Raw genomic sequence first — 24,944 nt, 5'->3', positions numbered from 1 at the left:
AATATGTGAGAAATTCATATATTTCATGTAAGTCAGTGCAGCAACAGTAAAGTAACTCCATTAGAAATTAGGCAAGTGACCTAAAGAGAGATTTCTCAAAAGAAGACATGAATGGCTAATATTTATATGAAAAAGGTGTTCAACATCACTAATCATAAGGGAAATGCAAATCAAAGTCACAATGGATATCACCTATTATGAAGGCTAGTGTGAAAAAAAAGACAACAGCAACAAATTTTGGGCAGACTGTGAAGAAACAGAAACCCCTGTGCTCTGCTTGTGAGAATATAAATTATTGCAGTAATGATGGGAAACAGTATGGAGGTTCCTCAAAAATTTAAACAAACCAAAACACAGAAATGCCATATTATTCAGTAATTCCACTTTTAGGAATATATCCAAAGGAAATCAAATCACTCACTTTTGTTTCAAGTTGTAATTAAACTGTGTTAATCAAAGGAATAAAAATATGTTATTTGCCTCTTTGACCTTTTTCAGGATTTCAGGTCCTGTTAAGTGGTTGACATTAAATTATATCATATTTTTGAAGAATGGCTACATGTGGAACTAAAATCTGAGGAAATACAGAAATAAACTGCTAGCTCTCAAATTATGTAGATTATCAATTGCTTCAAGTATAACAAAATAGTCTTCCTTCTGGCATTGATTCCATAGGGACCCCTTTGTGACAAATGTAATTCTTGCTTATCCTCTGAGAATAATAAGTTGAGGCTGCTATACATAAAAGCTAGGTCTTTGAGTTTCTTGTTGGCTTTAAATCAGTTTCTTGTACAAGTGACTTAGGGTTGTTATGAAAGTAGGGAAGGGTGGAGAAAAGGGTGATCTCAGTATAACTTTATAAGACATGAGATTCCATAATACACACCATCTTATTTTATGAACGACCTAAATTCAAAGAAGGAGAAATAGTCTTTGAGCAGAGGAAATACACACTTATTCTCAATGGATGAAATTTTGAAAGAACCAGATTTTAGGAGGCATAGATCTTTTCTAAGGATATCATAGAAGTAAGGATTATCTCTCTTTTTTAACTTATTGTATATTGCATAATTTATTCAAAGAAATAAAACATGGATAACAAGAAAATAGATACCTTGTGTCATCTGGACTCACAGGTTGGTATTTTCAAGCAGATGTCATCCTATGATCATATCATGTATGCTTGTAGATAAAAGCACTTTGAAAACTGATGTGTATATCCATCAGTGTGTGTACTTTTCATCTTTTCCAATGTTCTATTTTGTATTTATGCATACAACATATATTAAGTCAAAGACGGTATTGTAAACATTGGATAATAAAATTCTCTGTAGGTTATACAATATATGTATTCATGTACTTTATTGCCCATAGAATCTCATCTGTTGTGTACTCATTGAATGCAAATTACATAAAATGTTCAATTCATTGTGTTATGATTGCTCTTCCTAATGGAACTTTGTGCTCTTGATTTTTTGATATCTATATCTGTATCTATACCCATGTCTATGTTTTGTGTATATATATATACACACACATGCCTATAGATGTATTATTAATTATTGCTATTAGTGCTATAGAATTCATATCCCACTCAATAGTTTACTGCATTACAGCTTGCTTCTTTATGGTGTGCTTTATAAGGTAAATCATTCAAAAAGCCACGTATATGCAGTTCAAGAGTTTTTCACTAGAATAAAGTTTTGGTAAATGTAGATGCCTAGAAAATAATTCTTCGGTTAGTGGTATTTGGACCACTTAGGTGTGTTTACATGATTTTGGTAAGCATATTAAGGGATAATTGTTTGCTTCTTTATGAGTTCACATTATCTTCAGAAGACCTTGTTTGAGACATAAGAAAATCATATTTCTCCTCAAGAGCTGATGGCTGTACTACTCAGTGTAGCTGCCTTGATGGGAGATGGGGGAGAACAGATAACTAGTAACCAAGGACTTCTCTACAACAAAATAATTTGTAGTGATATAAAGAATCCTTCTTTTCCTTAACTTTCTTAACCCCCACCTCCACACCCATCACCTTTATCTGGGGGTCCCAAAGGCTTCTTTGCCATGTGAGCTTAGCCCTCCGCTAGAACTATGAGAAGCATAAAGCAATATAATTTATTCAGTAACTGATATTTTGGACATCATTAGGACAGTTTACAGAGAGCTTCCCAGGTGGCTCAGTGGTAAAGAATCCACCTACCAATGCAAGAGACACAGGAGATACAAGTTTGATCCCTGGGTTGGAAGGAAATGGCAACCCACTCCAGTATTCTTGCCTGGAGAATTCCATGAACAGAGGAGCCTGGTGGGCTACAGTCCACAGGGTCACAGAGTCAGACACAACTGAGTGAGTGAGCATGCACACATGCAGGTCAATTTACCAATCAAGTATGAAGTATTCTGCTTGTATTAGAATGTGGGTTTCTGGAGGAATAAATGAAGGAGCACAAAAAAGCCTATCTCTACAGTGAAATAACCTGTTTGAAGTATTGAGTATGGGAAAATATTGAATAACTTTAACCTTAATAGACATTCATATATATTCATATATATGTGTGTGTGTGTGTGTGTTCATGTGTATACGTGTGCATATATATTTATAGGCTCCCCAGATGGCTTTAGTAAAGAACCAGCCTGCCAATGCAGGAGACTTAAGAGACCTGAGTTTTATCTCTGCAGTTGGGAATATCCCCTGGAAGATGGTGTGGCAACCCACCCCAGTATTCTTGCCTGGAGAATCCCATGGACAGAGTAGCCTGGCAGGCTGCAGTCCATAAGGTGGCACAGAGTTGGACATGGCTGAAGTGATTTAGTATACATGTACACATGTATGTATATATTCACATATGTATGTATATGTATAGTTCTTGTTTATATTTTTTCCAAAGAACATATAATAATGTTCTTATTTAAAGGGTATACAGTAGGAAAAAACAGGAAAAAACTGACATCATAATACACCATGCTTCATATTAGACACATAGGCAGTGTGACAAATGAGATCCAGAGGCATGAGATATATTATTGTCATTTAAGAAGCCAACCCAAGTGTGTCAAGATCATTTTCTCTTTTGAAAATACTCCAACTGATATCACATTTTTACTGCATGCAGTCCTATGAATTTTTAGTTATCCAGATTTAATATGTAACTCCAGGAGCTTGATTGCCTGCATTTTAACTTTCTTTCTGTTAAATCAGGCGGTGGAGATTGTTTATTTCTATTACTTAAATTACCTAGACTGTGGGTTATGCAGTCTTCTAGTGAAACATGAATTTTCAATAACTCCCCAAAAGTTTTACAATGTCTCTGCTTAATCAATTACAGCCATGAAAAGTCTTCTCTCTTGAGAGAAATACTGACTGAGAGATTAAGGGGGACTTTTCTAAGTCTTGCTCCAAAGAGCATAGTTTCTGTTTATCACTGACATAAAAGCAGCTCGAAGAGGGAAGTCAAAACCCAAGATGGCTTTGGAAGATACTTCTGCATTCTGAGGAATAATATCTTGTATTATTCACCTTGGGGAACCTGAGCATGCTGTTTTTAGACTCCACTTTATCAAGTCATAAATCCATAGTTTAAATATTAACTGTGCACTTTTCACATTGTGATACTGCATTTGGAAAAGTGTGAATATGTTAGCAGCATAATTTTCAGGCAACTATCACAGGAAGGAGTGGAAAGGAAAAATAAATCCTATGGAACTGGTGGTATGGAGAACTTATGCGTGATGGATGAAAATACACCAAGCCAGTTTATCTACAACAAATTTGGAACCATATAATCATTGGAAAATTAAATGTTTTTCATAAAGTTTTTACAGAGGAAACTGAAGCAGATAATTTTAGAATATTCTCAGGACAGTCATTTATAAAATTGATGTTTTGCTAAAATGGACAGTGGGGAAGTGAAGATAAATTCATTGATGTGGAAAAATTGCCTTCATTGCCTCTTGCTTTCTCCTTTGATTTTTAAGTTCCCACCACTGACACTCTTGTCTGTTTCTGCTTGCTCCTGCTTCACAGTAATTTTTCTTGCTCTTTCCATTCCAAGAATGTCTGATATCCTAGATTGTGAGCTCCAAAATTTAGATATCAGTTTATGTAACATTTTCATCACCATCCTATTGTGATGTTTTTCTTGTAGAGTGTAATCACTTCGAGAAGAATATCTGATGCATGTTACTTTATTCCCAGTGCCGAGGACATGATTGTTAGTAACTGCTTAACAAATAGTTGTTGAATTAAGTAAATAGAGAAACTTTTTCTTGGAAATAAATGGATAAGATGACCGATACGCACCTATGATAATATGCAGTGGCACATGAATGATCTTTATGTATTTGCAAACATAGTATTTGGTATGCTATTACACATTTTATTTCTCTGAATTTATTTCTAGTGAATTAAAATTCATGTGGTTATGAATTTGATTTGTTTTAGAAACAGATCGTTAAGGGTCTTCCTCAACTAAATCTCCCATGTTTTCAGCTTCTGGTTGTGGTCATCTTGGCATAGGAACTTTATCTTCAGACGAACTGATAAAAATCAAAGAAAAAACCATCATGCCTCCTCTCAACACTTCTCATCCCTCTCCTGTCACCTTCTCGCTGATGGGCATCCCAGGACTGGAGCACCTGCATGTCTGGATAGGGATTCCCTTCTGCTCTATGTATGTGGTGGCGGTGGTGGGGAATATGACCATTCTAGCTGTGGTGAGGGCAGAGCGAAGCCTCCACGAGCCTATGTTCCTCTTTTTGTGCATGCTCTCAGTCACTGACCTGGTCCTCTCCACGTCTACACTGCCTCGCATGCTCTGTCTCTTCTGGCTTGGAGCCCATGACATTGCCTTTGATGCCTGCCTGACCCAAATGTTCTTCATTCACAGCTTCACTACCATGGAGTCAGGGTTTTTCCTGACCATGGCCATTGACCGCTATGTGGCCATTTGTCATCCACTGCGCCATAACACCATACTGACCCACACTCGCATCACTATGATGGGTATCATTGTGGTGATTCGGGGAGTTGCCTTCTTTTCTCCGCACCCCATTCTGCTCAAACAGCTGCCTTACTGCAGAACACGAATCATTGCCCACACCTACTGTGAGTTTATGGCTGTGCTGAAGCTGGCGTGTGTGGACACAGGAGCCACCTCACGTTACAGCCTCAGTGTGGCTTCTATCATTGGTTCATGTGATGCGATTCTTACTGCTGTATCCTATGTCTTCATCCTCCGGTCTGTATTCCGCTTGCCATCTCGAGAAGCTGGCTTTAAGGCTTTGGGCACATGTGGATCCCATGTTTGTGTTATTCTTGTCTTTTACTCCACAACTGGTTTTTCCATTTTCACTCACCGTTTTGGGAAAAATATACCTGCACATACCCATATTTTTATTGCAAATATGTATCTTTTGGTGCCCCCTTTTCTCAACCCCATTGTGTATGGAGTAAGGACCAAGAAAATACGGGAGCATGTTATTAAGGCGCTAAGTGTAAAAGTTGCTTGATTTTAGTTGGATCAATGAAGTACATAGTTTAAGATATATAGAACTGCAAGAGATGATATAGGGGAAATTATTAAGTGCTCTCACTCCTATCAGCTGATTTGTACTTAACACCTGAAAGTTGTTATTTATCAGATGTGTAGAATATCTATGGATTCTAACTCAACACATTATTGTAACTTTTTTATTTAGTAAATATTAGTGATTAAGTTGTTAATCTCACTCTAAATATGTACCCTTTGGAGTAGGTACAACAGGGAATGAAAAGTAGATAGAAGGATAGAAAACTTAAATAGACATCTCTCCCTGCACACCCCCTCCAAAAAAGGAAAAGTTATCTAAGATCTACATGCTGAATTTTATAGACCAGACATTTTGAAGAAATCTTGAGTCCTATATATATGTGTGTGAATATTTAGAACCAGTAATAAGTGTTGTATCTCTGGCCTGATTGAATGAAATTAAAGGCTTGAGAAAAATGAGCAGTACTAATAATACCCCAAAACTAAATAAATTTAATTAAGAAGACATGAGTACTCCTCTCAAGGGAAACAAGGAGAAACAAAAATAAACTAATAAACTCATAAATGTGAATTTTTGTGAAGGTGTCAAACATTGATATTAGAGCTTCAGTGGCTTTTTAGAGTGATTATGACTGAGCCAGGAATATTAAAAAAAATAATATCTTGAATTCTACTGACTGCTAGAATGTAGTTCATATATTACAGATTTAGTAGTTATAAATGTCAAACTGCCACATTACCAGGAAGAGAAAATAACCAGGTGCATGGGTAAGAGTACAAATCCCATACACTGTTGTTTTGCTTAGTAATAACTCAGTGCTTCCAATAGAAGGTAGATAAGGTGATTTTAGGACTTCTCAGGTGGCACTAGTGGTAAAGAACCCACCTGCCAATGCAGGAAATGTAAGAGATGCAGCTTTGATCTCTGGGTCAGGAAGATCCCTTGGAAGAGGGCATGGCAACCCACTCCAGTATTCTTGCCTGGGGAATCCCATGGACAGAGTAGCCTGGTGGGCTACAGCCCATAGGGTCATAAAGAGTTGGCCACAACTGAAGTGACTTAGCATAGCATAGCCCAAGGTGATTTTAGCAGATGAGAAGTTCTGTGGGGATGGTAGTCTCTGGATACTGCTCCGGAGGTTGTCTAAGAAATATATCAACTGTATGCCTTACAGAGAAGCTTTTAGTAGGAGAGCTAATTTGATCCTTTGGCTGGACTTTGTAAAACGCCAGCAGATTCCTTGGACTCACCAAGATTTCTATATCCACTTCCCCTAAAGTTGATCAAAATTTCATAGATCACATAATCACATTCTAAATACATTTAGAAGGTACTTTAAATATTAGAATCTCAATTTTAAAATGTGTGATGTTTAAAATTTATGTCAGTCAGTTGTTCCAGGTAACACAGTGATTAAGATTCCTATTCAGGAAACATTGATAATAATCAGTATGTTTTTTAATCAAAATTAGCAATCATGGATATGGGATTTCACCATATGTGAATTTCACTGTGGGTAGAATTAACAGAAGAGATCATAGAAAAAGAGAAAAGTGTGAACAGAAAATGATGACTGTGTAGAGGGAAGGGGAAAGGACATTCAACTGGTGGTGGGGTTTGAACAAAAACTTGAGAAATGTGAAAAAACCTTGCTGCATATGAGAAAGAATCGTGGTAGGTGCTACAGCATCAGAGATCATCAGGATTTAAGACACTAGACTTTATCTTATTGTATGAGTCCATTCTCCACAATTTTCTTTCTGGGCCTGGCAGTTCTTATTCTACAGGTCTGAAATAGTATGAGCCATTAGAATTTCTTAGCATTCTTTCCTCACATAAAACAGAGATCCTGTTACTTCTTATGAGAATGAGGATAGACTTCTTATGAGAATGAGGATAGACCTCTTAGTTTGAAACAAAGAACAATGAGGAAAACACATAATCCAATAGTTCTGATAGGTTCAGTGTATTTCCCACAGAGAAAAAGTTATGCGTGTATGGCTATATCTGTATATCTATATCTTTATCTCCCCTTAGGGGCATAAAACTTAGAAATACAAACAAGAGATATACATATACTTTAATCTTGGAATTCTTCCATTTATTTCTCAAGTGCTATTATACCAAGATATATAACTGACTATTTTGCCTCTGTTAAAGAAAAAACATGAATATATGCCTTTATTCCATCTCTTAGAGCTTCAAAGAAATTATAAATATGCAAAAATAGTGCTTTTTTAATGCACTGAAATGCTCTATTTTAGTCATAATGATATATTAATCTGTTCATCAGACATATCACACATATGGAGAACTTATTTTAATATAGATACTATTCTAAGTGACAGTCATACCCTCCCAACCCACACACACTTGGAGATTTTGCCCTTTCTTCTCTCCAGAGTTCAGTTCACTACTCACTTATCTTCAAAACTGAGATTGATAAGACATGGCTAGTCATCCGTATTGCTCTGAATCCTGTACATATCTTCCTCAGTTTCTGGTGGGATTGTATCCTTATAAATCCATCATAAGTTAAAAATAGCATAGGTAAAAAATGCATATAATACACCTAACCTACGGAATGTCATAGCTTAGCCTCATTTACCTGAAATGTGCTCAGAACACCTACATTAGCCTACAGATGGGCAAATACATTTAACACAAAGAATATTTTATAACAAAGTGTTGAATATCTTATGTAATTTATTGCATACTGTACTGAAAGTGAAAAACAGGATGGTTGTGTGGATGTACAGTGCTTGTAAACATGTTTGCTCTCATGATCACATGGTTGTCGGAGCTGCGGCTCACTGTACTGCCCAGCAGCAGGAGGGTATCTTACCACATATGGCTAGCTTCGGAAAAAATCAAAATTCAATATTCACTGTACTGTTTCTACTGAATGTATATTGCTTTGCACTATTATAGAGTCAAACAAAAATTGTAAGTCAAGCTATTAAGTTTCAGATCGTCTATATAAGAGGTCAAGATTCAGGACATTCATTAAGATACTCCACTTTTTATCCCATGACTAAAATTAATTTCTAGTTTTATACATTGGCATTTTTTAACAGTCTTAAGCTCAGAGTGGGCTTCCCAGGTGGCACAGTGGTGAAAAAGATTTGCCTGCCAATGCAGAAGACTCAAGAAATGCGGGTTCAATCCCTGGGTCAGGAAAGATCCCCTAGAGAAGGAAATAGCAACCTATTCCAGTAGTCTTGCCTAGGAAACCCCATGGACAGAGGAGTCTGGTGGGCTACAGTCCATGGGGTTGCAAAGAGTTGAACACGACTGAGCATGCAACCATCTCTCCCAAGCTCAGAGCAGAGAAGGATAAATAATTCCTTTGATGTTAGATCTTAATAGAATCAATTTTCATCCAACCACCTTTCTACTCCCTAGAAACTCAGGACAGGAGGTTTCCATCTGCCTAGTCTTGTTTTTCTACCTTTTGGTTCAGGTTGAGAAATGTGTGCTTGTGTTCATCATCAAGACAGACCCTACATGGTATAAACCCACATATCTCTTCCTGAGCATGCTGTCTGTGCATGACCTGAAGTCTAGCACTGTAATCCTTCCCTTAATTATCACTCTCTTCCAGGTCAGTGACAGAGATCAATTAAAAAACTTATCTTACTTAGATATCATACATCTACTATGAGACCACAGAAAGACAATGATGATTACCCATGAGAAAGCATAACAAAAAGCAAAAGCAAAATAGTTGAGTTGCAAGACAGGGAAGGATATATTGCACAAGTGGAGAAGTTGACAGTTCATTCATAGTAGCAGCAAGTCAGTAGTAATACATGAGCTCAGAAGCAGATAGACATGTTGATAAACGTGTTGATGGGATCTTCTCTTGCTTCTTTTTTCTCAGTGAAAGTGGAATCTAGTTTATCATCTAAGAGTGGAGTTAGGGGAAGTGTGACAGAGGTTTGGATTAAAAGAATACAGGAAATAACTTTGAGGAGACTGAGAAATTGAAAGACTTCAAAATTAAATGTAGTATTAAGGGCCCACTTGCTATAGTGAATATGAATTTAAAGTAAGACCAGTCACTTGGTTGTAGAAGATATTTTTCTCTAGCCATCTTTTTAGAAAAGTGTATGCTTAAGATTTCTGTTATAAAAATAAGCCAAAGATTGCCTGTGTACCTGGGCCTCTCTGACCTAGGGACCATTCATATCAGAGGCTATGAGATTGGTGTCCCCGTGGTTATTTAGATCACAACCTGTGTGATTGTATGCTGCACATCTGGACTGGCATCACAGTCATTTAAAAATATTTACCAATATGATTAATGAGAAAGTGGAAGAAAACAAATTGCTGTAGAAATATAACATATAAACGTAATTTAGTGTAAAAGAATAGTACTTATTGAAGCAGTGACATTCCATCATAACCTTAAAATGAATAGGAAATGAAAAGGCCTAGGGAAGCATCAAACATTGAAGCAAAAACATGAATCAGAATCTTAAAGGAGACATCTTAAAGAAATCTTAAAGAAAGTCTGGACTTGTTGAGACTCAGGCAAACTTAAAGAAGAGCTGTCTAGCAGAAAGTGATACTAAAAACCAACAAGACTATAAAGGTTCTTGTTGGTCCTTTGGGATGCTGTCAATTATAATCCATGGAAGTTATAGATTTTAATTCGGGCATACTTCAGTTTTAAATTTTAGTCATATAGTGATTAAGTAAATAAAATGTGGAACTAGAGATATCTGAATTCAATTCCTAAAATCGCCCTTCATTTGCTGTAAAATTTTTACTTAAATCATTTAATCTGATGGTCTCACTGCTTCCTTGACTTTTTAGTGGTAATTTCCTATTTACAAAGGTTGTTTTGAAGATCAATGAAAGAAGGGATTTTTAGCATTAAACATAGGCCCAGAAAATGATGACTTCTCAGTATATGAACATAATACTTTCTTATGGTTCTGAGGTTTCCTAATATTTTCCCACAAATATATTTCATATCAAAACACTCAGCAAACCTTTGGGAAATAATAATATCCTTATTTGTTATCTTAAGGAATAGTTAATATTAATTAGAGTAATTTAAGTCTTGTAATTTGGGAAAAGGCCCCATATCTTGGAGGACTATTGATTCCCTTGCCACCTACACTGTTGAATCCAGTGGGATGTGATGCTGGGTATAATCCAGCTGATATTCAATGACCACACTTCTTAGCACCTGCTCTCATGTAAGATGACTGTCTGGATTACTCTGAACTTCTCATTTGGATGAGTTGATAGAGATACAGGACAGAAAAAGAGAGAAGGCAGCTACATTCAAACATCTGCATTTAAATTATGAGATCCTCAAAAAGTAATGTCCATCTCTTTAAAAATATCCTTAGTAAAGTTAAGAGTAAATCTTGTAGACATGTAAAACACTAAGAAAGTATAGTGAACTCTGTTGATTATCTAAAGTATATGGAGCATATGGTCATAGATACTCCAAATAAAAGTTAAAGTAGCATTAAACTCCTTGACCAGGATAAGCTTTGAGGTCAGATTCAACTCTGAGCAAGGAAGAGCCATGTTCCTCCCAGTCAGCATTAGATGTTAATCAGTCATGGCAAATGTTTGTGGGAGAAAGAATATTACTTTTGACCTAGATACTGCAAGAATGCTGGTTTGCAAAAGGAAGTTAATAAAAAGGAGGGGGAGGAACATTACAATCAGAGAAGTATGTGAAAAAGGCACAGTTTCACAAAGAAGCATGTTGTATTTGGGGAATAGTTAGAAGTTAGTTGTTACCCCCATGGGAGGTATAGAAATAATATCTTAAAATGCTCTGTGTAAGATAATGTGTTAATTTGTTAACGTGCATTAACAGCATTTCATTTTCTCCACTTTACAGTTGAGGAAACCAAGAAAAAAATATAATCAGTGTATGTGCTGTGCTGTGTGCTTAGTCGCTCAGTCGTGTCTGATTCTTTGTGACCCCGTGAACTGTAGCCCACCAGGCTCCTGTGTCCACGGGGATTCTCCAGGCAGGAATGCTGGAATGGATTGCCATTGCCTCCTCCAAGGGATCTTCCCACCCCAGGGATCAACCCCAGGTCTCCCGCATTGCAGGCGGATTTTTTACCATCTGAGCCACCAGGGAAGCTCATAATCAATATATAGAACACAACTAAAAGTTTTTATGGAAATACATGCATTTAATAAAAGGGCATAGGAAGAACCTGTGATAGGAATGAAAATAATCAGACGGGAAAAAAAAGATGAAAACAAGTTATACCATTACTTATGATAAGTGATACATTTCAATATTTATTGAACTTTATTTCTTCTGAGTCAAATATCATGGTCATTTAAAGTACTATGTAAATGATCATTTACAGAGATCAGGTCAGGCTGGAAAATTTTTCAGAAGACACTGGGAATATTTCTAATACAATGTATGGTCAGTTTAACAAGGTCTACGTTCCTCCCAAAATGCTGGATAATGTAAGTCATATTCCAGTTTTGATGACACTTGATCAGACTATAAATTACAATGGAGTAAATAGAACTCAATATTTGTAATTACATTTATCTCAACAGATCCATTTCTAATTTATGGATATTATATAGAGTATGTTAGAATGGCTAAACACAGTTTTCTAGGATGATAAAAAGAATCTTGTTATTGGTCTATTCTTATTTCAAAATTAGATTTCAATTGCTTCATTGTAGATATAGAATAAATACCTTTAAAATCGATAGACAATAATCATTTAATTCAGAGTGTGAATATTGATAGATGCTTAATAATAATAAAAGAAACACAAGAGTTATTTAAAGTAATATCTAAAATAATACTCTATAGATTATCAAGTTTAAATGAAAAAGGCAAATGTTGAAACACTCCCTCAAAAGTGTCTTAACAAATATGACTTTAAAATTATGAAAACTCTTTGTTGGTTGTATTTTACTATTACTTAACATCTGTGACAGCAAATACTGATTTTGGTGTAATGGAAATAATGTGAACTTTACAGTCATGCAGAGTTATGTTAGAATTCTGATGTCTCAGCCATTCTTTCTGTGAGGACTTTGCATTATCTATAACACTCTGGGGTACTATGTTTTAACTGATAAAATTTGAAAAATGTTATTTAGCTTACATTGCTTTTCCAGCTACAAATGAACATATACAAAGATTCCAGGAAAATATATATATATATATTTTTCATGTTAGGATCGCTAAGTTTTACTTTCTTTCCTTACTTCACTTAAACAATGATAGTAACTGAAATCACACTAATAATGTATAAATCAAAAGTGGTACCAAGTGCATGAATCTTTGTAGTGATTAGTATGTTCAGATATAAGTGACCAAAGTAAGAAACAAGGCATATTGGGGGATCTATAGAAGAATTAAGGTAGAAAGTTAGGATTTTTGAAAATTAAGCTTAAAATAAGCAGGTATGTCAATTGGGACTATTTCACTGAAAAGGAGAGAACTTAATGAAGGTATGACTGTTAAAGCTCAAATTTTGTGAAGACTTTTATGCACAAGACAGATAAATCTGTAGAGCTCCATGGAAAGGGCAGTACTGTTTCACACCTCCTGAGGATAGGTTCTGTGACAGTACAAAGGAGCATGTGTAATGAACTAGGAAATGAATAATCATACCTGAAAATATGTACTCTCAGAGAGTACTTCAGACATGTCCTAGAATATTACATCTCAGAATGATATTAAGAAGAAAGTTGGGTTAGATGATTTCTAAGATCCTTTCCATTTATAATGCCTGACATTGTTTATCAAAAGATGATTTGACTTAAGTTGAAAGCAAATTGTGAATTTAAAAAGTAGTATTGAATTTTACTATACATAGATTGTTAACAGATTTACAGTTTGTTTTGTTCTTAAATGTCTGAGATTCATGACTTGATTTAGGATTAGCACTTTGTGTCTGGTTGCAAGGTTTTTATTTTAGTAACTAGTGTTACTAAATTTTTTCACCCTGAAGTATACTCTTGGATGTTTTCTAATGTGATGCTTTCGAATCTTCCAGACTTGTTTTACATTTGTTGCCAGATTTGATTGTGATGATCTTGGCACAAAGCTTTTGCTGTAAAAAGGAGGATTCTATCAGCAAGAGACAGAAAGCAACAGAGCAATGGGACCAGCCAATAAATCCCAAACATCTCCAGACACTTTCTTGCTGATGGGCATCCCTGGACTGGAGCACCTGCATGTCTGGATTGGGATTCCCTTCTGCTCCATGTATGTGGTGGCAGTAGTGGGGAATATGACCATTCTGGCCGTGGTAAGGACAGAGCAAAGCCTCCACGAGCCTATGTTCCTCTTTTTGTGCATGCTCTCAGTCACTGACCTGGTCCTCTCCACGTCTACCCTGCCTCGCATGCTCTGTCTCTTCTGGCTTGGAGCCCATGACATTGCCTTTGATGCCTGCCTGACCCAAATGTTCTTCATTCATAGTTTTACTGCTATGGAATCAGGCTTCTTTTTGTCCATGGCCATTGACCGTTATGTGGCCATTTGTCATCCACTGCGCCACTCCACCATTCTCACCCACACTCGCATCGCCAAAATGGGAGCTTCTGTGGTCCTGCGGGGAGTGGCCTTCTTTTCCCCACATCCTATGCTGCTCAGCCAGCTGCCCTACTGCAGGACTCGAATCATTGCCCACACCTACTGTGAGTTCATGGCTGTGGTGAAGCTGGCGTGCGTGGACACGGGGCCCACCAAGCGTTACAGCCTCAGTGTGGCCTCTGTCATTGGTTCCTGTGATGGGTTATTCATTGCTGTGTCTTATGTCCTAATCCTTCGTGCAGTCTTTCGTCTTCCATCACGGGAAGCAAGTCTTAAAGCTCTAGGCACTTGTGGCTCCCATGTCTGTGTCATTCTCGTTTTCTACTCCACAGCTGTCTTTACCTTCCTCACTCACCGTTTTGGCCACAATGTGGCCCCCCAAATTCATATCTTCATTGCCAATATATACCTTCTGGTACCACCTTTTCTTAACCCCATTGTTTATGGTATAAGGACCAAGAAAATTCGAGACCATGTTCTTAATTCTCTAATGGTAAAGGTTGCTTGATTATACTGAAATTGTTTGCACAGATGTATAAGGATAAGGAGGGAAGAATATAAATGACTTATCCCATTTTCATAACTGACATGATGTCTTTTTCCACTGGTATCAGACATCTTATCAGATTTTAATGGGGAAGAATGACCATACATGATATAAAGTTCTCAATTCTAATTTAACTAGTGCTTTTAATATATTCTGTGTGCCTTTGAATATGGGGGAGCTTACTTAGAACCTGATGAACTTAAAGGGACTCTGCTCTTTTTATGCTGCTGGTGATCATTTGTGGCGTTAACTGGGGTAGTAGTTTATTTTCAAATAGGGAATGATTTTAAAAGGAAGGAAATCCATGAGAACCTCAAAGAATTCCACATAAAGTATAGGCAATTGAAAAATTAATGATGACTGTAACTATCCATAGAAGAGGCAATACATCAGGGTTGATGTCCTCTGAATACAACAAGTAATTGTGTTTTATTCCTACGAATCGACAATCTGGGCAAGTTGTCAAATAGAAATGTGGAAAAGTTCAACATTGCTATAAATAATCAAGTCCACAGATCTGTAAACACTGTATTGCTCAGAGTATTCTCTCTCCACCAAGAGTAACATATGTCTGCAATTATTTTGCTACCTGAACCAGCATGGGATCTCTAAACCTTTATCCTGAAAACAAAAATCACTTTATGCTTGATGTTACATACTTGGGAGTTTGCCCAGGGCGTAGGCAGCCCACTGAGCTAGATTCAAGTATGCTGGTATTTATATGTAATAAGTCCTTGTTCAGGGACGAAGTCTATCATTACAAATAATTTAAATTTTTAGTGATAATGCTACTGCTGACATTGAAAATGAAATTATTAAAAAGAATATAAATATTTTACCAGAAAAGTTCAAATATTTGTTACTTTTCATTCCTTCACTTCTTGGCTTATACAAAATGGAAATTACTCTAGAGGTGTAACTGAGCAGTACCTTGTGGGGCCTTCTGGGGTAGACCCTTCCCCCATATCCTCTACTTTAGCTCCTCTCAGAAGTACCTAGATAACAGTATCTAATGCACATTTCCTGAGTTGCTTTACTGATGTTAAAACCCCCACCAAATGGAAGAAATTAACTACTTGATGACCACAGGCATTAGCCTCCAGACCTACCAGAGCCTGAGGATTGATAATGTTAACCCTTGTGACACTGCCCCATTACCTCACCATCAAGTAATGAGAGAATTGCGCATGAGCTAACCAAGATCCTTGCAGCTCCTCTCCCTCATCTTCCCTTTAAAAATGATCTGCAGAAACCCACTGGGGCGTTTTGAATGTTAACTATCCCAGACTCCTTGTTTGGTGCCCTACAATAAATGCTTTCTTCACCACAACCTGGTGTCTGTAGATTGGCTTTACTGCTTGTGTGTAAGCGGACTCTAGTTTGGTTTGGTAACAGAGGTACTTAGAGTTACATGCTGAACTTCCCTGATCTGGTTTCTCTGTGTGATTTACTACTTTTAAAGTATTATTTGTACTTTTTTTCTTTTCTCACTATTTTCCATCTCTTTAGTCTCAGAGCTTCATAGAGGTTAACATCTAGGTTCTCCATTCCTCTTTGACTCTATTAAATGCCATTGTTTAAGCTTTTATCATTTCCACTATGGCATTTCAACAGTTTCCACTGGTATCTTCAAGGAACTAATTTTTGATTATTACGTTCAGTACCTTCTCTACATTGAGACCATAGTTATCCTCCTAACAATTTAAAACAAACAAATGAGTAATTGTGTCAGACCCATGGAAGCTCCAGGATGGTAAAGCAGAGCTTTATGAATTACCTTTTCTACTGTTTCTCTTTTCCTTCTTATATATTGCTTATACTCTTTATACTATTCATTAAAATCCTCACTTTTATTCAAACAGTAGTTCTCTTCATATCTTGTGTTTTTGCTTAGAATGTTTCTCTCTGTCCCATCCTCTTTCTTACCTGGAGAGTGTTCAGTTATCCTTCAAGATACAGCTCCTGTTTAAACTCCTCAGAAAGATTGTTTCCTTGAATCAAACTAAACAGAAATTCTCCCTATCATTATTGTAAAAAATGAAATGATACGTTGTACTTCTGCCACTTCAACTCACAGTATAGTTAGAGGTTAAGTGCATTGACTGTAGAATGAGAGTGCCTGGCTTCATGTTTCAGCTTTACCACTTGCCATCTGCATGTACCCAGGCACTTTGCTAAAACTTTCTAGGCTTTGTTTTCATAATAAAACAGGGTCATGACATTTCCTTCTCCATAAAGTTTTAAGGATTGAATGAGTGAAAGTATGTAAGATACATTAAATAGTTCCACACAGTAAGCTTTTAATAAACATACATTAGTTAACATTGTGGATTGTACAGACATGTATAATTTTTATATATTGAATGCCTGACTTTGTGAGACATATATGTCTCATTCAAATATATGGATATATACATATACACACACATACACACATATATATGCTTCCCTAGTGGCTCAGTGGTAAAAATACAGGAGATGTGGGTTCAATTCCTGGGTCAGGAAGATCCCCTAGAGAAGGAAATGGCAACCCACTTCAGGATACTTGCCTGGGAAATCCCATGGACAGAGGAGCCTGGTGGGCTATAGTCCATGGGGTTGTAAAAGAGTCCAACATAATTTAGCAACTGAAACAAATGCAACACACACACACACACACACACACACACACACACACACACACATATATATATTTACATGTTTGCACACACATACATGTGATTTAAATTATATAGTTATCACCATAATCATCAGAATGTTAGTCTGATTTCACAAATGAGGAATTTAGACTTAGATTAAGTAATTTTCTCAACATCACCTGTTGATAAGGTGGTGAAGTATATATTTTTAAAAAAGTGAAAGTAGTTAATCCCATGGTTAAAGACTGTCCTTTATTTACTTTTTATCTCTAACACCTCTCAGTGTCCTATGACCATGTGTGTTCAATGAATGCTTCTGAATCAATGAAGCCATAAGATGTTGAATTCATTTGTCATATTTCAGAGCTCCTAGTTTTGTGATAGTTATAATTAAAGAACTGAATTAAAAACATAAAGATAGGTTTTAGTGATATTTTTGTAAGATAATGGAGAAAAATTCGATGACAAAAGGGATAGATTCCCTAAGAGAATCTCTAGGGAAATTTAATCTTTAAGACTATTTGTGATTATGTTGGATGTTTCCAGAAGGTAAATTGAAAAGTCTGGACCTTCAAGATGTATTTTTTAACTAAATTTTATGGTATGATAGATAGATCATTGAATCTAATTAAAATATGATTCCTGATGAGGTAATATATCTTTATATGTTAAACAAGGTTGTTTATATGTTAGATTAGGAAATATGAACTAAGCAGTTAGCTTTTATAGGTTATCTACCAATGGCTCTCAAATTGCAAATGTTCAACAGTAATTGAAAGAAGAAAGGAACAGGCCGAACTGACTCCATCTTGAAAAAGAAGGAAATTCCATCTTACACTTTCAGTGAACTTTGGACTACATGCCTGGTAACCATGGGGATAGCATACCTGTGGCTGAACTGGCCTCCCGGACTGATCAACACCAGATTCCATACCAAGATTTCCATCGCCAAAAAGAATATAATATCCCCTATGTAGTCAATCACCTTTGTAATCTTTATGGCTCCCATTGATGTAGGCTACAGTGTATAACCAGCTGACACTTCTGACTGTGAATCATGGCTGTAACTGATTGTAACACCCTTTAATACTTTTCAGCCTAGTTTTAAGGAATTTGGGGGTGTGGGCTTGCGCACTACACTTAAGGTGTATAAGGTTTTCACAAAAGTCAGTCGAGGTCCCTGGCTAAAGAGGAACCTCTGCCTCAGACCCACCAGTGTAATAAACTGTACTCCACTATCCACACTGTCCTTCTGAGTGAGCTTGTTTCCTGGGGCATTTGTCTATAACATAACAACAACCACATAACTATATAACCAAGATCCCTGCATTAAATTCTAGTCAATGGGGAGAAGATATAAAACTTATTCATATATTCATACAACAAAAGAGTATTTATGGAGTGGCTAAAATGTGCCAGGTTGTGATAGATTCTAACGAGAGGTGAGCAAAAAAGAAATCCATATGTCAGGGGGTTTATATTCTGTTTGAGGTGACATGACTTAAGTAAGTGATGTTCAAATGCATAGCTACATTGGATATCAAGTGCTCTCAAGTAGAAACATGGACTTTTATAAAGGCAACTAACATCAGTTTTGATCTGGTCTAGGGGAATCAAGGAAAGTTTCCTTTAAAAAGACATTTATGTGAGTGTTGAATGGGAGATAACTAGCTGAGGGAAGCAAGGGAAAACGTGGGGGTGGTGTTAAAGGGAAAGAGAACAGTATATGTGAACATGTGTGAATTTAAGGTAGATTTTTAGATAAATATTTAGGTAGGCAGAGTCATCTTACATTTGAAGAACTGAAGGAAGTCCATTCATGGGATGGAGTACAGAGTGGAATGAAGAGTAGTGAGGACTGCTAAGAAAGTATCATGAGAACGTGGGGTAGGCTTGCTGAGAATTCACAATTTTATCCTAAAAACAAAAGGAAGACAATGGAAATTTTATGAACAGGAGTGACATAATCAAGTTTGTGTTTTAAAATAATCATTGTGGCTGCAATGAAGAAAATGGGTTGAGGCAGAGTAGAAGGAATGACTAGAGAAAAACTTTTAGGAGGTTATAAAATTTTCAAGGACAATATGATGATAACTTGATCCATGTTGATGGGCATCATGATTAAAAGAATTAAATTGATTTGAATACCCTGAATATACTTTAGGACTTGGCTTAATGAAGACTTTGACAAGCTCACACATTTTATGACTGTTGCTTACCCTAAGCCTAAAGTTTGAGTAGATGATTGATGAAGAACCTTTGTATATTTATGTGTCTTTGTGTGTGTGTGTGGTGCATTTACTGATTTAAAAAATATTTGAAAACTTATACAATTTGCCAGGCAGTGAGGAAATAGTGAACAAATAGCTCCCCAGTCATTGTCTCCAGGATATTTACATTTGACTACTTCTTGCAACAAAATAGTTGTTAGCAATTTCTTCCGCTTTTATATTTACTCTCAAGTTGAGCTTTTGACTTCTGCCAAGAGTCTTTCTGAAACTCAGTCTCTCCTAAAACTAGTATTGTGCATTTTTTTTTTATAGCGCTCATCTCTTTCTTCTACTTGAATCTCACTTCTCTCTGTTTTCTTTTTACATATCTCATTTACCAAACAATGGTCTTAAGTTAGTCAATTAATATTTTATTTACTGCGTACTTTTTTACCAGCTTTTTATGGATCCTTTTTGTATCTAGGGAATCAAGACTTCTAATTTCAGTTTCAGTTTTGTCTGTGGAGGTCCCAGTGCCACTGGAAATTAAAATGATTTAAACTGTTGGTTTTGAAGCAAGCCATAGTAATTTACATACAATTATAGTTGCAGTTAGCCCTGCCTGTTGTTGTCCCAGGTGTTCTTTAATTTTCATTCTAAATAATTCTTCAATCCTTATTCCTCCCTGGCTTCCTAAACCGTACCATACCACATGCCACAACACACCGGCAATTAGTTTTGCAGTGCTTCTGAGCAATTCTAACCCATCTGCACTCTCCTCACTAATTGGTTCTAGGATTTGTTCTCCAGAATAGCAAAGGTAAATAATGTCCCTTGCTTAACACAGAGGCCACTAAGGACTCAGGGGGTCCACGACAAACCAGCATAAATCTACCTCTAACTCAGACAGTCATCTTATTCTGGACATCAACAGATCTTCTGCACACCTCAAGAGGACAGTGGCTTTGCTGGCCCCAGTCCCCCTATGACCAAATTCACAACCATCTACAGGTACTATGCTAGGAAAAGAGAGAAAAATGGGGAGGGAAAAGAATACAAAATCCTGAGATGTGCACAGTCATATAGGATAAAGAGATTCTCAAATCTTTTCATCTAAATACCATAGTCACTAGCCCTTATACAGTTATGGTTGAGATCTGTAATCTTTAAATTGCTCAATGACATCCATTAGAAAATAATAAGTAGTATCTTCCTAATTTTTAAATCTAAATTTATGCTTCCTTTGCTCAGATTAATATTTATATAGTTGTTGCTGGCAGTACTTAGCCCAAATAACATCCTAATGTCACCACCACATGGATAATTTTTATTTATACTATTCCTCATAGATGACCATTTAAATTCTACCTGAAAACTCCCACTGATAGTGAGATTCTAATTTCCCAGGGCTGTTTTTTCTTCTGAGTTTGTGGTAGGTTTCTTTCCCCTACTGAACTAAAATGCACCTTTAAAAATATTTTAGCCTCCTTTATTTGGCCAGGTATCTGTCTGGTGACACTAAGTATATATTTTCCCCATAGCAGGTAATGAATCAAAAAATCATGGGGGACTATACTCAGTATTTTATAATAATCTATAAGGAACAGGAATATGTAAAAATGGATATATATGTATATATAATTGAATCACTTTGCTGTACACTTGAAACTAACTTAACAATATAAATCAACTATACTTCAATTTAAAAAAAGACAAACTCTTTAATATCATTTTTCTTAGAAAAGGTATGTTTCAATTTTTTTCTCTTTGTGTATTTTTAAAACCATCAATGCACTTTCAAAAGATGTTTTTCAATAACACTGAGTAGAGACATAGAATGCACAGTTCTTATTTTGAACACATTGAACCTGACAGATTTATGAAAAGTTGTTAGAGGAGGCTACTTTGGGGCAGCTCTATGAAATGTTTAATGCTGACCTCAGTGGCCATGAGCAAAAGGAAAACTTTCAAATCGCCTTCTCTTGGATGCTGATAAATTGACATGGTGCTTAAAGTACACTGTCTTTTCTATTATCACTGCCAGGTTTCTGGGTTCTGGCTTTCTAGTGTACTCAGGCCTTCAGATGAGGTCTCCTATTTTATTAGAGATGGAATGCTGAGATCAGGAGGAAATGACTTTCTGGTAAGGATCTATAAAGTACTGATTAAAGGTTATTTATGGAAACACACTATGGTAGAAGTGTACATAGGTTGAATGTAAGGTTATGGCCCTTCCAACCTTGTCTAAAATGCTTTTTTAGAAAGATGGCTTGGAAATGGGATTTTACAGGCTGCCAAGTCATTTGTACTTCGTTAGAACCTAGTGATAATAGCTATGGTAAAATAAATAATACACTTCTACGGTAAAAAAAAAAAAGAAAGATTAAGGATAAAATTACATATTTTATCAGGGCCATCACATATTCCTTCTTATGGTATACATTCAAGACTAGTTATTATCCTGATCACTGTTCTTTCCAAGAAAAACACAAAGCAGAAAGGACTTTATTTTTGGCGTATCTCACTTAATCTTTGTACTTTATTGAAAAAGAAGAAAATTTGCATTTGTAGAGCACAGAAACATTGAAAGAATTAGGCCAGAAACATTGCACATTTATTTTATACAATGTTGGGATTTAATGATAGACTTAATTCTCACAGCAAGTTTTGCAAGGTAAACCTCATGTCATTTTTGAGATGAGGAAAGAGGCTCAAAGCCTTGAACACTTTATGGTCAAGTCACTTAAATTAGTGGCAGGGTTGAAATTGTATCACAGCCACCTTTATCTAAAGACCTTATTATTTTTACCATACCAGGTTACCTTCTAGGAGACCTGTCTATCATTTGGCTGTGGCTTGCCTTTTACCAAAGGTGGTTGATACATGAAATACTTAGGTCTTCATAACTCAATTTATGATGTATAAAAGTTGTGCTTTTTGCCACTCTGTTTTGGGATCCTAAGTATTTAGAGTAAATTAATTGGCAGAAAGACAAATTATCCAAGTTTGTCAAAACAAAAAAGGACACATATTAATATTGCTGTACTTTGTGATTGTGGTACAGTTGTTCTACAATGTTGTGTTGGGTCCTACTGTGCCTCAGTATGTATCGGCTATATGTATACATGGGTATCCTGATAGCTCAGTTAGTAAAGAATTGACCTGCAGTGCAGGAGACCTCAGTTCAATTCCTGGGTCGGGAAGATCCACTGGAGAAGGGATAGGCTACCCACTCCAGTATGCTGGCTTGGAGAATTTCACGGACTGTATATATACATATATCCCTTCCGCTTGAGCCTCCCTCCCACTCCCCCATGCCATGTACTTTTATTTTTTAAAGCAACTTTGTGTTATGTTTTTCCATCTCTGTATTTTAAGCATCTATTGAAGCTTCTATTTTTTCTGTGATTGCCATTTATAAAATTGGAATACTTCTAATAAAATGTGAAGTCCAGACCTTAATAGTGAAATTTTGTATTGTATGATCTTTAACCTATAGCTGTCATCAAATAATTTGTAAATGTGCATTTCTATTTAAAATAGTTATGTACATTAACATATTTAACAAATATAATCTTATTTATATAGAAATATGTTACCATTAGCTTCTAAATTATGGTCACTATACAAAAACATAAATACATATATATATATAAAATTTTAATACAAAATTATTATCTATTGAGGTATTTTTTGACTCTACCTTTGTCCTTCAAAAAATCAGTTATTCCTCCAGAAAACCATGTTTTTCAGATATCAGATAAGCAAATTTCCTAGGTTATTGGTCATAATCAAAAACACTCCAGAGAAGAATTCTAAAGCACCAAGGCCAATCTCAAGAACTGAGGACCTTCGGATGATGAAATTCAACTTCTTGAGTGAAAACCATGCTTTCTAGCTCATCCACATCCTCACGTCATGCCTGTAATGAATATTTTGGGTCTCCTTTCAGGTCCTATTCTCTGGGGGGGGTGGTGGGGACTCTCCTATAGGTTTATATACATTGAATATTAAACAGGATCAGGTCAACAGGAGAATTTACACAACAGAGTTGGTATGTTTTTATTGAGAATTTTTCTCTGAGACTGCTTCTCCCTCCTGCAGATAAAATAACAGAGAAGTATCTCCCTCCTTAATTCCATTAGTTGCAACATTTGTTTGTTCACTAGCTGGTAAATTTTGGCTATCACCATAAACTACTATAGTACCCAGCATTTTATCTTCAAATGATGCAGTGATTTCAAAATATCCCTTCTTTCTTTCTCTCTAGGAATCAGACCTTGAGGAGGTCTGGAGAGGGATGTCCTCTTGCAACAACTCCATAGCTCAGCCCTTGATATTTGTCCTGGCTGGAATTCCTGGCCTGGAATCTTCCCATGGCTGGTTCTCTGTGCCTTTTTTCTTGGTATTTGTTGTTGCTGTCATTGGCAATGCTACCATTTTATGTATCATCAGGGTGGAGAAGAGTCTTCACGAGCCCATGTTTCTCCTCTTGGCCATGCTGTCAGTTGTTGACCTGTCTCTTGTCAGTGTCACTGTGCCCCGCATGCTGGGTATCTTCTGGATGAATGCCAAGGAAATCAGCTTTAATGCCTGCCTCACACAGATGTTTTTCATCCCATTGTTTTATGTCATGGAGTCTGGGGTCCTTCTGGCTATGGCTTTTGACAGATTTGTGGCTATCCGGCACCCTCTGAGATATACAACTGTCCTTAGTGACAACCTGCTTGTGAAGATGGCACTGGCTGTCCTGGCAAGGGCCGTGGCAGTGCTGACCCCAGCACCCATCCTGGTGAAAAGAGTGGAAAACTTCCAAACTCACATCATTGCCTACTCGTACTGCGCCTACATGGCTGTGGTGCAGATAGCCTGTGGAGACGTCTCTGATCACATTGTCTACGGCCTCATGGTTATTGCAGCATCTGCGGGATTTGATCTGTTTTTTATCATTCTGTCGTTTGGGCTGATCCTTCATGCTGTCTTTCGGATACCCTCTTGGGAGGCACGGGGCAAAGCTTTCAGCACATGTGGCTCTCATCTTTGTGTCATTTCTCTCTTTTATTCCCCTGTTATCTTTTCTGTCTTGGCTCAGATTTTAGGCTATCGTATGGCTCCCCACCTACAGATTATCATTGACAATCTCTACTTCTTGGTGCCTCCCATGATCAACCCTTTGATTTATGGGGCTCGGACCAAGCAAGTGCGGGAGTGGGTGCTACGAATCTTCCATTGTCAAGGAGATTGATGTTGGTACCTATGGAGCTGGAAATCATGTTAGGTTGTAGGTAGAGATAATTCCTGTCATAATTGGGCTTAGTGAGGAAAGGTATAAACCAAGGCAAGAGAAGGATTGGTCAATGTGGGAATGTAGCAGGGGCATGTCCTTTCCATCAAGATGTAGTTGTTATGAAATCATGACAGGCAATCCTCCCTAAATGCTTATGTGTAAT

General features: G+C 36.8%; 3 protein-coding genes across 3 annotated transcripts; all 3 read left to right on the top strand.

Annotated features, from left to right (window-relative positions):
• Nucleotides 1–4,569: 4,569 nt before the first annotated feature.
• Nucleotides 4,570–5,514, top strand: LOC136175801 (olfactory receptor 52M1-like). The gene has a single exon (XM_065946016.1). The coding sequence runs from the start codon at nt 4,570–4,572 to the stop codon at nt 5,512–5,514; it is 945 nt and encodes a 314-aa protein (XP_065802088.1).
• Nucleotides 5,515–13,661: 8,147 nt separating this feature from the next.
• On the top strand, nt 13,662–14,606 carry LOC136175271 (olfactory receptor 52P1-like). The gene has a single exon (XM_065945587.1). It carries the CDS (start codon nt 13,662–13,664, stop codon nt 14,604–14,606), a length of 945 nt encoding a protein of 314 aa, XP_065801659.1.
• A 9,188-nt stretch (nt 14,607–23,794) lies between these two features.
• LOC136174303 (olfactory receptor 52K1-like) lies at nt 23,795–24,739 on the top strand. The gene has a single exon (XM_065944365.1). It carries the CDS (start codon nt 23,795–23,797, stop codon nt 24,737–24,739), a length of 945 nt encoding a protein of 314 aa, XP_065800437.1.
• The last annotated feature ends 205 nt before the right edge of the window (nt 24,740–24,944 follow it).

This window comes from Muntiacus reevesi, chromosome 9, assembly GCF_963930625.1.
Source record: "Muntiacus reevesi chromosome 9, mMunRee1.1, whole genome shotgun sequence".
Classification (NCBI taxonomy): Eukaryota; Metazoa; Chordata; class Mammalia; order Artiodactyla; family Cervidae; genus Muntiacus; species Muntiacus reevesi.
This window is presented reverse-complemented; position numbering and strand designations above follow the sequence as displayed.

Coding starts and splice junctions, on each gene's coding strand:
- LOC136175271 (XM_065945587.1), top strand. CDS start 13,662: ATGGGACCAGCCAATAAATCCCAAACATCTCCAGACACTTTCTTGCTG.
- LOC136174303 (XM_065944365.1), top strand. CDS start 23,795: ATGTCCTCTTGCAACAACTCCATAGCTCAGCCCTTGATATTTGTCCTG.
- LOC136175801 (XM_065946016.1), top strand. CDS start 4,570: ATGCCTCCTCTCAACACTTCTCATCCCTCTCCTGTCACCTTCTCGCTG.